Source organism: Patella vulgata, chromosome 7 (assembly GCF_932274485.2).
Source record: "Patella vulgata chromosome 7, xgPatVulg1.2, whole genome shotgun sequence".
Lineage (NCBI taxonomy): Eukaryota > Metazoa > Mollusca > Gastropoda > Patellidae > Patella > Patella vulgata.
Window position 1 is genome coordinate 56,615,452 of NC_065885.2, and position 13,162 is coordinate 56,628,613.

Here is a 13,162-nt window from a genome sequence, read left to right on the forward strand (position 1 = left end):
TATCTTATCAGTGTTATTGCTGGAATTTTCTGTTATGTTTGCATTTTGATAACATTTAGTACATCGCGCTAAGTTGTATGGTTGTTCAGATAATGAATGTCAATACCACGTGTGTCCTACGCACTTGATTGACAACCCGAGAGCGCAAAGTCACCAGATGTAGTGTTACAACCCCGTTGACAATCTTATGAAATGAAATGGAAATTGACGTCTCACTCACTTTTATGCACCAATCTGCTCAATGGATTGGAGTGGAAAAGTTGGATGTTAAACCACATTACATTCATAGACATGGTATGAATAGTATGCGAAATTTCAACACAAGGGAGATAACTACATATTTAACAAAGAAATTTTACGAACATAAAATTGATATCGACTGGCGGCTTTATAAAAAAAATATAATCAGGCAGAATTTATACTCCCAGAACTAAAGATTATGCTGGTATGTAGGATATTAAAAGATCGGTTGCCAGGCATTACACAATGGTTTCTCTTGGTTATATTCCTGATTGTTTTCAATTTTGAGTGAAGTCTGTGTCACTACAGGCCTGGGACTGTACAGCGCAGTGGACACATTCGTTTTATTTTAATTGTTAGTTTGTTATTTCTGCATAATATGTCTTGTCCGTATATTATTTTTGGTGTAAATTATGTGTGGTGCAGTCCCCCTGCACTTACTATTTAGAGATATGAAATGGGGTTTAAGTCTTATTGTTTTGCTCCTCCAACTGGGCTAATGAAGACGGTGTGATATATGGGAAGTTTGGTCCGACAGCGGCGCTATATTGGGTTACAACTGCCAAGCCAAAGTGTACATGGGACCTCGTTTTTTTTCATCACATACGAACAACTTTATGTTGTCCCATGCCAGGCCCTCTGTGCCGCACCACTGACAAGGGGGGACCATGCCGGAGAATCCTATTGAATTTTCTCGGCCAATGCTGGTATCGAACACAGGACTTCTGGGTTAACGAGCCAACGTCTTACTCACTGAGCCAGCGTGGCTCCAACCATCTTTAAATTCTAAAGCCTCCACAACACAAGCAATTATACAGAACAGGAGTGATGACATGCGGTTGTATAAAAAGAAACAGAAAGGAAAGGAAAACTTCCTATTTTTCGGCTCCAACCTTGCTAATGAACATGGGAAAAGAAACAAAAACAAACTAATTAAAATGCAACAGAGTTTATTTACATTAACATTAAAACGTGGCCATACATAACAACAAAGGATAACATGGTCCTTCCGTAAGATTATTTACATAGTCTCTCTTTATCTCTTCTGCAAAAAAATATATGACTTTCTAAAACTAATTAAAATATCTTAAAACTATCTTAACATGCCCTTAAAGATAACCCATCAACAGTGTGACTATATATATATATGTATTTTATGACATAATGAAGCCTGAAGAAGGCCAAACCAATTTAATTTTTAGTTCTTCAGGGTCTCAATAATTCGAGTCTTGTGAGTTTTGTCTTAAATTTCAAAACTGAAAAATGTGGAATTAAAATCGTTTGAGTTTGAGATGAGAAACCAAATATTTTTTTGCCTTTAAATGAATCCCCTCCCCCCTCATGAAATAGGAAGCAGAATTTGAACAAGTGTTCCCCTGAAGAACAAACTTCAAATTGGTGTGGCCCAAGTAAAACAAATTATTTACACTAAAACAATCATTTAAAGATGCATCATGTAAGATTTAGATAAAGAGTCGGTCATTCATGATCAATCATTACATACATCTTTTGAAAACTACAGTGACAACTTGGCTCAGAATAAAGTAATTTGAATGAAATTTTTAATATATTCATTTTGCATTATCTATTTTTGAACCATTATAGCAAGAACGGCCAGCTCTTTACATGCATCTAAATCTTACATAATGCATCTTTAACCAAAGATAAATTGTTATACACATTAACTACCATACATGATTCAAAATAAACTCATGTCACCAGTGATGTGACAAAATAACAAAACATGAAAGGAAAAATTTCATGCATTTCAATCATTTTTCATCTTTGAGAATTACCAAAATTCTCTGAAAAATCAAAATGATAATAAAAAATGTCATTTTTGTGCTATATATACATATATCTGAAATAATACTTTAATTTGACTTAGCCTAAGCTTGTAACAAATCTTCGGTTTAAGAATAATTTCAAATTTTGATCTGCCTACATTGTAGTTTTTAGATGTACAAATACATGATTTTGTTTCTAGAGTGAGTCCAACTTATACATGGATAGAGTGGTTCATGCCTCAAATATTTGTCCTTATAAAATTCAGTTTTTATGTTAAGTCTTATCATATAAAATTCAAATAAGCCCGAAATATTGTTGGTTTGTTATGAACCACTCTAACATGGACTATAATCAACAGAACCGGTAGTGTTAAGGAGACATTAAATTAGATTTTTAGACAAAATACATCCATTACTGATGTAAAAATAGGTTTATTTAACATCCACGCACACCGGGTGATTAAATATAGTATAGTAACCTTAAAAACAAACTGACTTAATAAAATAAAGAGCACTGACTGAGTTAATAATTTTTCGATTCAACATCATCTACACAAATTGATTATCTCTGTATGCTTGAGTACATATTTGCAGCTCTAAAAAAAATGCAGTGCTTCCAGGTTTGATATGAACATGAAAGTTAGTTACTTCACATAATTACTTATTTATATCCAGTTTTTTGAACACCTTATACTGGTCTTAGTGGTCTATCATGCAATATATAATATATGAAATATATTTTTTGGGTGATAGTGATACATGCTTTATAAACAATGAATAACTTTGAATAAAACCCTATACTAAACAATTCAGTATAAAGTTAAAGAGGCACTAGCGCTTTAATTCTTGGGAGGTCTTTTGTCATCTGGTAATAACATTGTCAATTTGACATTAAAAGACTATATAGCAGAGAAGCTACAGAGTACACTGTAACCTAAATATTCAAATTGGATGTAGCCTTGATATTCAAACGGGATCGTACACAAAACTTGAGATAAACTTGCTTCATTATTGCTGAGAAATAAAAGTTTTAATTGCCATTTAAGAGTCATACAATTTTCTTAAGTGTTTATTCATAAGTAGACCTATAATATAAGCCTTGACCGATTAAGTACCGTACGGTAGGTTAATGTTTGGATTTTTGTTAGGCAGTGGATATTTAACCGTATACAGCAAAGTATCTACTTCCGCTATTTTACCGTACATCGTTTCTGATTGGCTAATTTGTGTGATGATGTCATACCTAATTCAAAATGGCGGAAAGTACAGATGTTCTGAAAATAGGAGATAAATTTGAACCCTAACCCTAACCCATTTTTCTAATCCATCAAAATGGGAAATTAAATTAAAATAATTAAAATAGTGTGTTCTTAATTTATTTTCAAATTTTGGGATTAATACTGATTTTTAAGATAGCCGTATACGGAAAAATTCATCTCATGTACGGTCAAATAATCCAGGAACTGACACTTGATGACGTCACTATATTCCAGCCAATCAGAAATGATGTACGGTAAAATAGCGGAAGTAGATACTTTGCCGTATATGGTTAAATATCCACTCCGTTTTTGTTATTTAAGTAAGTAAGAGAGCCTTTCTAAGACTTTCCTTTATCTAAGATTAATACATCTATTTTGTTTGGGGAGAGTGATAATGCCTCTTTAAAGATCTGCAAATTACTGTAACAACAAAAACTATTATCACATTAACATGAGATTTGACAATCTTAATTTCTAAAAACATTTCTCTATTTCTTCTTTCTCTCTTCTGAACATCTTGGACAGAACCATTTTCCTTTAGGCTTAGCATTCAGTCCGACACAGGCAAAATGAAACCACTCTATTGGACAGTCCGGATTGTCACAGCCTATCATTTCTCCATATGAAACTTGGTGACACAAGCAATAGGTCGGTTCATTTGGATCGACTGGCATGTCCAGAACATCTGATGGATGCGTTATTGAAAGCGGGTATGTGGAGATAACTGGCTCTGGTTCTTCAACTAGAGCTTGCCCCTTTTTCTTCTTCTTCTTGGGAATTTCGTCGTCGAATTCTTCTTTCAAAGACTTGCGTTTTTTCTTGTCTTTTAGTTTGTCCCTTTGTTTATTGTCCATATCTCCAATTTTAGACGAATTCTTATCCTTCAGCTCGGCCTCAAACCTGGCCAAATCAGCATCAAGTTTTCTGATATGTTTATCAACAAGTTCGTAAGTCTGCATGGCCAGCTGAACTTTATCATCACCAAATTCTTTACTTTTGCTGAATAACCCATCGATTCCGCTCAGTTTTTCTTTCCGTTTGTCTGACGATAATGTCTTTACGTTTTCTAAATAATCCTTAGTCAGACCGTCAATTTCTTTCATCAGATCTTGAGTTCTCTGGTCAAGATCGCGCATGAGATTAAAATTTCTCTGTAATTCTCCTGGAAGTGATTCTAAACTGTCAAGATAATGTTCTAAATACATAGCAGTGGCCATCTTGACTGAATTAAATGGACAGTTGCTTCTAAAATCGGTGTTATGGACTCAACGCAAAAAATGCATTAAAATTGTCCATGTTCAGCATAGGGCATGATCCCTTTCGCTATAATTTATTTAATCTTATTTAATTAATACATGATTTCAAAATGATTTTGATTACTGAATTATGGAACTGTTTTTAAAAGATTTATAGTTTCAAAGAACGCAATTATTTGATCCATGGTCCAAATAAATACAACACCATGTACAAAATAAAATGGCGGGAATCCCTAGCATGCAAGTCTCGGTTAACAGGACACTCTGTGAACATTAAATTTTACATTGTCGATCTACCTCGATGGCATTTTAAATCGTACTCGCCTATGGACAAACCGAAGCCCACACACACATACGAGTCACACAAAGCTCTATTTATATGAATTAACAATTATTGGGTTGATTTAAAAAGGGGAGTAAGATTTATATTTTTTTTTTATTATGATGGAGAGTAGTTATTCTGAGTAGGGACTCCAGTCTATCTAACCAAGTCAACTAAATGAAAGTTATGTATGATGTCAGATTAATAACTTTTAGCATGGTTTTCATTTTGTCAGTGTTGCAAGAACAGTGTCCATAGTCGATCAGATGGTACGAAATGGATGGAATTCAAAATAGAGTCCTGGCAAAATATAACTCATAGTTACTCATAATAGTCATAATATGCCATATGGCATGCGCGTGGTCAATGATACCTGTCGCTCGTACGGAGTAGAGAAGTAAGATGGGTTGAATGCGTGGGTTTTAGATCATAAGGTCAGATGGCATGGTTTTGATCCCAAGCTAGAACATAACAAGGAAAAGTACATCGAGAGATAGAGAAATGGGGTTTAACGTCCACTCCACACAAACTAGGTCATTTGGGACTAACACATGGTTCATTAATTCAAGGGGTCTTTAGCAGTGGAGGAAAATGGAGGACCCAGAGAAAACCCACGAGGTTGGACAGGCGACCCTAGCCTACTCCTTGTCCCGTATACCATTGAAACCACGGCAGTTAACTCAATGACAGACCTTATGATACAACACACACACGCTAACTATTCGGCCATCCAACTCCCCTGGAAAAGTAAAGAACGTCTGTCCAACCTCATGGGTTTTCCCTGGGTCCACCGGTTTTTTCTCCCTCTGCGCAAGTCCTTTGTTCGATCCTGTCGTTGGCTGAGAAGTTCATTGTGATTTTACGATGAGGTTTCCTCCCTTGTCATTGCTGCAGAACAATGCCTGTATAGCGGTATAACATAGTCATTTGTATGGGGTGAAAAACTGAGGTCCAAAGTACACATTGGCATGTCTGTTAAAAAGAACCCTTGGCAGTTTGAATTTGATATTAAGGCCGTGCAGAAAAGTAGGATGTTAGACCCAGTTTCATTTTTCCCTTTCTTTCTCTCTCTCTCTGGCAATCTAATTAAAATACAGATCGATGATCTGACCAGTTGTTTTTTTTTGTTTTTTTTGGGGGGGGGAGGCGGCGTCAGAGGTCATACGAGTGACTTTTGACATTATGACATCAGATATTTGATAAACCAATCAGACCGTTTCATTGGCTAATCCCTCACATCATCCAGATAACAAGTCTTCCAGATCCTAGTGTAGTAAAGATAAGTAAAACGAAATTTTGAACTATAAAAAATGAAACGAAATAGGATCTGTGTTTTAATCAGATTGTCTCTAGAGAATTCAAGTGATTGAATTACCAAGATACTTTAATCTAACTCATTTCTTTCTTTACAGGTGAGGAAATACAGGTGAGGAAATATGGAATTAAATGATATGATGACTTAAAGCAGCATCCGGTAAGATTTGATGAAGAGCTGACATTTCTCGCTATATTAGTAGTTACAACATAGATATGGTAATGAAAAGAGAATATGCTAAAAATTTCAGTCAAATTACTTCACTCTGAGCCAAGCAATTGGCAATGCAATTTTTGTCTAGCCTCGATTGTCATTACTACTGTTGTTACGATAATGAACAAAGTCTCGATTATCCATTTTTACGGTTATTTCATCAACCACTGAACATATTTAAATCTACTAAATATCAGCCATCCAATGGCATCGAGAGTTTATTATGGTCTTGGTAAGTTAATTAATGTCTAATTAATAATTTATATAATATTTCAGGCCTAAAGATTGGAAGACCTGCAATAGGCAGATTTAGATCTTGCATAATGTATGTTTAATGGACTTATTCCAGCAAATGATACATGTATGGCAACAATAAATGCAGAACTTGCCTTGAAAGCAGCACAGTCTGGGAATCTGGAATATTTTCATCACTATGAGAAAACAATCCAAGATGGTTGTAATGGTCATGAGTTGTTGTCAATCACCCATAAGAAGTCAGGTGACAGCTTGTTGCACATAGCAACCAGAAACGGTCATTTAGAGTTACTACAGTATTTATATGAGCACAGTGGAAATTTAGAGATAGCAAACTTTGATGGGAAGAGGCCTATTCATGAAGCTGCCCAATACAGCCAGTTAAAATGTTTACAGTATTTATTAAAAAATGGAGCTGTTGTGGATTGCTTAAAAAGAGCTGATTGGTATTGTTCATTTCTGTTCTCTTCAGTGTGGACCTGGATCATTGACTAGGAGGTCCCAGGTTCATTCCCAGTGTTGACTGAGAAAATTAATTGGTTTTCCCTTTTCAGTGGGGCGTCAGTATTGCTGCTCCCTTTGCTCAAAAACTGTACACCTAAACAAAAAAAATTATTAAATCCGTTAAAGGGACTATCCCTTATTTGAACAGTCTCAAAAATAAAAGTCTTGAGTATGTATGAAATTTAAACGCCAAAATATAGATAAATGGTATTTTGGCCGTATCTCAAAATTTCAGCTCAAAATATTGAGTCGTTTGGACGTGACCGTCAAAACTGCTTATCCGGACACGTAACCCTTTTAAGATTCTGGGTCAATTTTTTCGTTGGGAGACCTGATAATCGACTCCCGTTCATTGAGAGGTCTATACAGTGAATGACCCAAATACTGTATTTGATAATGAAAGGTAAATTTCACCTACACATTATTTTTATACAAAAAATGTCTGGTTTTATCTAGACACTGCATAATACAGCTTGGACACCGGTCTCCATTTCCAGATGAAGACTGACGGGTTTCAGTTATTTGAAAACTTATCACAAATATTGACTTAGTTGCTCGGCCCTTAGGTAGAGGATTTTAAGGGATTTAAAAACAAAATTAAACAGTTTTATTCCCCAGAAAATTATCGGGATTAGCCCTTGAAGGTATAACTTCTATAATAGGTTTTTTGCAAACAAACGGGAAGGACAGACAGAGACCATTTCATTTTTAATGTTCCTACCTTAACTTAAGGATGCATTATTCAAGAGCTAAATCTGACTAATGCAGATCTTTTGTTTGGCTTCAAATGTTATATAAACTATTAATTAGACATTTATTTACATGTCAGGCCAATAATCAACTCTCAGGACTTTTTTGACTTATTTAAATACAATTGGCAGTTTCCGGGTATTAATGATTTAATTTAAAAATGGATAATCAAGACTTTGTTTATTATCATAAGAACGGTAGCAATGACAATTGAGACTACATTGTTCTACTCAGAATGAAGTACCGCCGGTAATTTGACAGAAATTTTCAATATAATCCCTGTCAGCTCTTGATCTAGATCTTACATAATGCATCTTTAAGGTGACATGAACAATTAAATGTCTATATATGATAAAATGTTTCTAAATGTCTATATACAATATTATATATATTTAATTATATTATAATAATTCTAAATACCAAGAATTATCTTTTATTTTGTAGGACACCATTGATGCTGGCATGCACAAAGAAAGATATTGAAATCGTTAAATTGTTGTTGAAATATGGAAGTAATCCAGCCCTGATAAATAAAGATGGCTGGAATTCAGTTCATATAGCATGCCGGTACGAATCTCGTTAATTAAAGGGGGAGGTATGATGATACAATAACCAGGAGACCCAGGTTATGATCCTAGTTCAGGCCGAGAAAGTTCCCCAGAAACAGTGGTGCAGGACGAAGGGTCTGGCAAGATACAGCGTCTAGTTGTTTTTAAGGGGGTGGGGGGTTTGGATGGCTGAATGGTTAGCACATGCGCGCTGTATCATAAGGCCTGTCATTGAGTCAACTGGCGTGGTTTCGAATCCCTGGTTGTACGTGACAAGGAGTAGGGTCGCCTGTCCATCCTCATGGGTTTTCTCTGGGTACTCCGGTTTCCTTTCACTGCTAAAGACCCCTACGCACTAGCGAATTATTGAAATGAAATTAAAACCATATGTTCGTCCCGAAATGACCTAGTTTGTGTCGAGTGGAAGTTAAACCCCATTTCTCTTTCTCTCTAGTTGTTCAGATCCCAGTGTACACGTTGAGGTGCACTTAAAGGAACCCTTGACAGTTGGAATTCGTAATAAGAGTAGGCCATAGTGGCACTGACTGGGCATGATGTATGGCCATCTTCATTAGCCACGTTGCTGCAGAAAAGTAGGATGTTAAACCCCATTCCATTTCATTTCTTAATGGAAAGGGAATATTTTCTTCATACACATTTTATGGGGACAGCGACATTGAACCCGTGGGTGTAGACTAAGACGAGTTTTGCCAATCTGGTTCCCTCTAAATAACAAACTTGTTAGTCTCAGAAAGTGTTTGAAGATGTAATATTGGTATTTATTTGTAGAGAAGATAGTATTGATATTGTTCAACTATTACTAGAGTCTGATGGTGGCATGATTGATGTCCGTAGTAAAAATGGAAGAACAACTTTACATACTGCTGGTGAGTATAATCTCTGTCCTTGACAGAAGATTGTCAAGATTTTAAACTGAGGCCACACCAAATTTTAAGCAAAACATAGTTAAAAATTAAGGCCCATCAAATGATTTTAGTGATAACAGGTGACATAATCTTTTGATTATATCCCATTTATGCTGAATATTGACAATTTTCGATTCATCATATCTGAACGGAATTGAACCATCCATTTTGGGACTGACATTTGGTATAGAGATGCAGCTTTTACAATATTGTTGTTTGCAAGGGATTCCTCAATCTGTCAAATCAAGTTCAGAGACATTAAATGCTTTAATTTGCTCTAGATCAAAGAATATTAACCGCTTTGATATTTGTGCATGTATTAACAAAATCTTTCTCCGTTCCTCATGAAAACTCCCGCATTTCTGCTGAGAAAGATAACAGTTTATTGGAGGTTGTCTAACATTTGAAAATATCTACATCTTGTTATATAATCATGGCCGTTTTTTTGCACATTTGACCAATTTCCCCAAATTGGGCCCAGCACTAGAAAGTGGCCCCAGCAGCTCACCAACTTAAAAATTTTCCAGGCAATCTGTTGTCAAAATTATCTACATTTTGTCAAAATTATCTACATTTTGTCAAAATTATCTACATTTTGTCAAAAATATCTACATTTTGTCAAAATTATCTACATTTTATCAAAATTATCTACATTTTGTCAAAATTATCTACATTTTGTCAAAATTATCTACATTTTGTTAAAAAAAACCCACTACATTTTGTTAAAAAAAAACCACTACATTTTGTTAAAAAAAATCATCTACATTTTGTTAAAAAAAAAAAAATTTACATTTTGTTACAAAAAAAATCTACATTTTGTTACAAAAAAAATCTACATTTTGTTAAATCTATTTACATGTATTTTATATTTTGAATTATTATAATTGCTTGAATTATTTCAGCATTGAATGGGTGTATGAATACAGTGGATTATATATTACAAAATTCCTGTTTATCTGTGGACGAGAAAGACAGCTGTGGAACAACACCATTAATGGACGCTATGAGAATGGGTCATCTGGAAATCGCTAAAACTTTAATAGAGAGTTACCAGGTTGTGTTTAAGATTAAATAACTTTCTAAATTTTGTGTAATGATAATGTTAAACTTTGAGAGAGATATCTTATATCCTGTTGGCATGAATGACAGTTACATATTAAACTTGAACTGGTTTATTTTATCGGTCAAAAATGCTAATTATTTTGTGTAATAGTAAGGAAAATGGAATAAAATGAACCTACTTTCTTGAAATGAAATGAAATGGGGTTTAACGTCCTATTGTTCGCTTCGATAGGCTAAAGAAGACGGACACACGCCATGCACTGTACTATGAGGGAAATTTTGTCCTACTCTTATATCAAATTCCAACTGCCATGTGATCTTTAATGTGCACACCAATGTGTACACGGGACCTTGGTTTTTTGTTCCATCTGAACGACTAGACAGCGGCCCTTTGTCAGGCCCTCTGTCCTGCACCACCGACAAGGAGAAACAAGCCGTAGAATCCTGATTAACATAATAGTAAGCAAATACAGTTTTAAGAATAATTAAATGTTAAAAGTCTGGGATAGTTCATAACCTTAGATAGGCCCTCGAAGAATCTGTAATATTTTATGACATTAGTAGGGTGACCCACCATAAATAAATATCTCCATATATCTCGACAATTTCGCCACAATATTTATATATATGCCAAGCCTCAAATCAGTTTCACACAATTATAGTCACTAAATAAACGATCATGTTGTACTTAATAAACTATGACTATTAATCATCTATAAATAATAGACTGAAAACTGGTTCCATGTGTCGTCCATAACATCCAGACACTCTTGAGTAAAAGATAGGTTACATGCCCTTGTTTTGAAATTAGTCTCGCTTAACCAGTCTATCGACCATTCTAGGGCTGATTGACAGGTCGGGATAATCAAGACTACTTTTTTACGAAACATAACAGAAAGCTAGAACAAGAAAATGAATTTAGAAATGAGCACGTTAGCTAGCTAAACAATTGTTTTAAGAAGCGTGTAAAAGTAAAATGAAACTACTGCTAGTATCATGTTCCTGTCTAACCCGAGTGCTTCAGAGATATTATTTGTACCAAACCAAAAGATGCCGCTCTTAACGGTACAGTTAATGATAAAGCGATTTAAAAAATGAAACGAACGTAATTTCTAAATCTGCTGTAATAACCAAGAAGCTTAATTTTACTGCTATTCAAAATCGTCAACAATAAATTTTTTACGGCTGTAATAGTTGATAGATTTGTAGAGAATTGCACGTGCCATGGCTATTTATAGTATCATACTGTCAGAAAGTTGGACTCGACACGGCGAATGTGCACGCTTCAGTGGTAGTCTCGAACTATCAGCGGTTGACTATTTCTGTAGGTGCATGGGTCACCCTAACATTAGAAAAGCCCCTTCACACCTAGAAAATTAATATTTTGTTTCTTTTTCAGGCAGACGTAAATATATCTGATAATGAAGGGAGACAACCGATACATGTAGCCAGTCAGACTGGACAGTTGGAGGCTATCAGATGTTTGATAGATAAATATAATATAGATGTTAATATAGCTACATACTCTACTGGTATAACATCTTTACATATAGCAGCCAAGGTTAGTTATACACCATACTTTACATATAGTAGCCAAGGTTAGTTAATATAGTATACTTTACATATAGCAGCTAAGGTTAGTTAATACAGTATAATTAACATATAGCAGCTAAGGTTAGTTATACACCATACTTTACATATAGCAGCTAAGGTTAGTTAATATACCATACTTTACATATAGCAGCCAAGGTTAGTTAATACAGAATACTTTACATATAGCAGCTAAGGTTAGTTAATATAGCATACCTTACATATAGCAGCTAAGGTTAGATTCACTATTCTTTAAACTTGTCATTCTCCTATGGAGGAATTTTAATCAGTGAAGAATTTATGTCAACGTAGGAAGTCCAAATGGGGGGGGGGGGGAAGAATAATGTATATTAAATAAAATACCAATATACACAACCATAAAGGAAGATCATAAATTAACAGTTAAAAATGCATCTTCAGTTTGGAACTATTGATCTGAAAGGTTTATAATATTTAGATATCTGCAAATGTATCAAAAATGCCCCAAAATTTATCATTTCCATTAAACAGCATTCGGATAATGGCTTACAATTTTTTAATAGTTAAATCAGCATTTGATGTGACCAATCAACATCCGTTATCAGTTAAAAATGATTTCCCAGGCAGTTAAAAAATAGAGTTATTTCCCTTGAATGGGATATCGACATCCAGAATTTTTATACATTATCTGAACTTTCTTTGGTTGGTCGGCAGGTCCTAAGGAGGAATCCTATCATAATTGATAAAGAGTCTGCCCTTGTCTCTGAAACCTTGTAAATAAGAGTAGGCCGTATTGCTACTACTGTCCAAGCAAAATTTCCCTCAAAGCACACACTGTTGAGCATATGCCCGTCTTTATTGGCCCAGTCAATTCAGAACATTAGGAAGTTAAAGGAACAATAACACTCTTAAAGATTAATAACACTCTTGCTGGCTTGACAGCTCCAGAAAATAAAAAAATAGCCTTATTCTAAGTACTAGATGTGTTAGTGTCCTACCTGTTGTGTAAATTATCCATTAAATCCTATTTTACTTGTCCAAAGGGTTCAAAAATATTTTTAAATCCAAGTCACATTTGAAAAGCTTTACGTCAGGCTTTTCAAATCATTTAGTTGAATTTTTCCAATTTTTTAAATTAGGTGTGTTAAGATGAAAT

General features: G+C 34.8%; 2 protein-coding genes across 6 annotated transcripts in view; one reads left to right on the forward strand and one right to left on the reverse strand.

The window, feature by feature from the left end:
• Window positions 1-1,173: 1,173 nt before the first annotated feature.
• Window positions 1,174-4,517, reverse strand: LOC126826839 (inhibitor of growth protein 4). The gene has a single exon (XM_050555945.1). The coding sequence runs from the start codon at window positions 4,501-4,503 to the stop codon at window positions 3,775-3,777; it is 729 nt and encodes a 242-aa protein (XP_050411902.1). The 5' UTR covers window positions 4,504-4,517; the 3' UTR covers window positions 1,174-3,774.
• A 254-nt stretch (window positions 4,518-4,771) lies between these two features.
• Window positions 4,772-13,162, forward strand: part of LOC126826824 (ankyrin repeat domain-containing protein 16) — a 34,954-nt gene continuing 26,563 nt past the window's right edge. For 2 of the 5 annotated variants that reach the window (XM_056102450.1, XM_050555931.2), the window contains exons 1-6: window positions 4,772-6,338; window positions 6,669-7,093; window positions 8,346-8,468; window positions 9,239-9,336; window positions 10,278-10,429; window positions 11,837-11,998. In XM_056102450.1, coding sequence (XP_055958425.1) covers window positions 6,720-7,093; window positions 8,346-8,468; window positions 9,239-9,336; window positions 10,278-10,429; window positions 11,837-11,998 — 909 coding nt within the window. In that variant the 5' untranslated portion in view covers window positions 4,772-6,338; window positions 6,669-6,719. The remainder of the gene's footprint in view (window positions 6,339-6,668; window positions 7,094-8,345; window positions 8,469-9,238; window positions 9,337-10,277; window positions 10,430-11,836; window positions 11,999-13,162) is intronic. The other 3 variants (XM_056102451.1, XM_056102452.1, XM_056102453.1) reach the window with 3 other exon arrangements.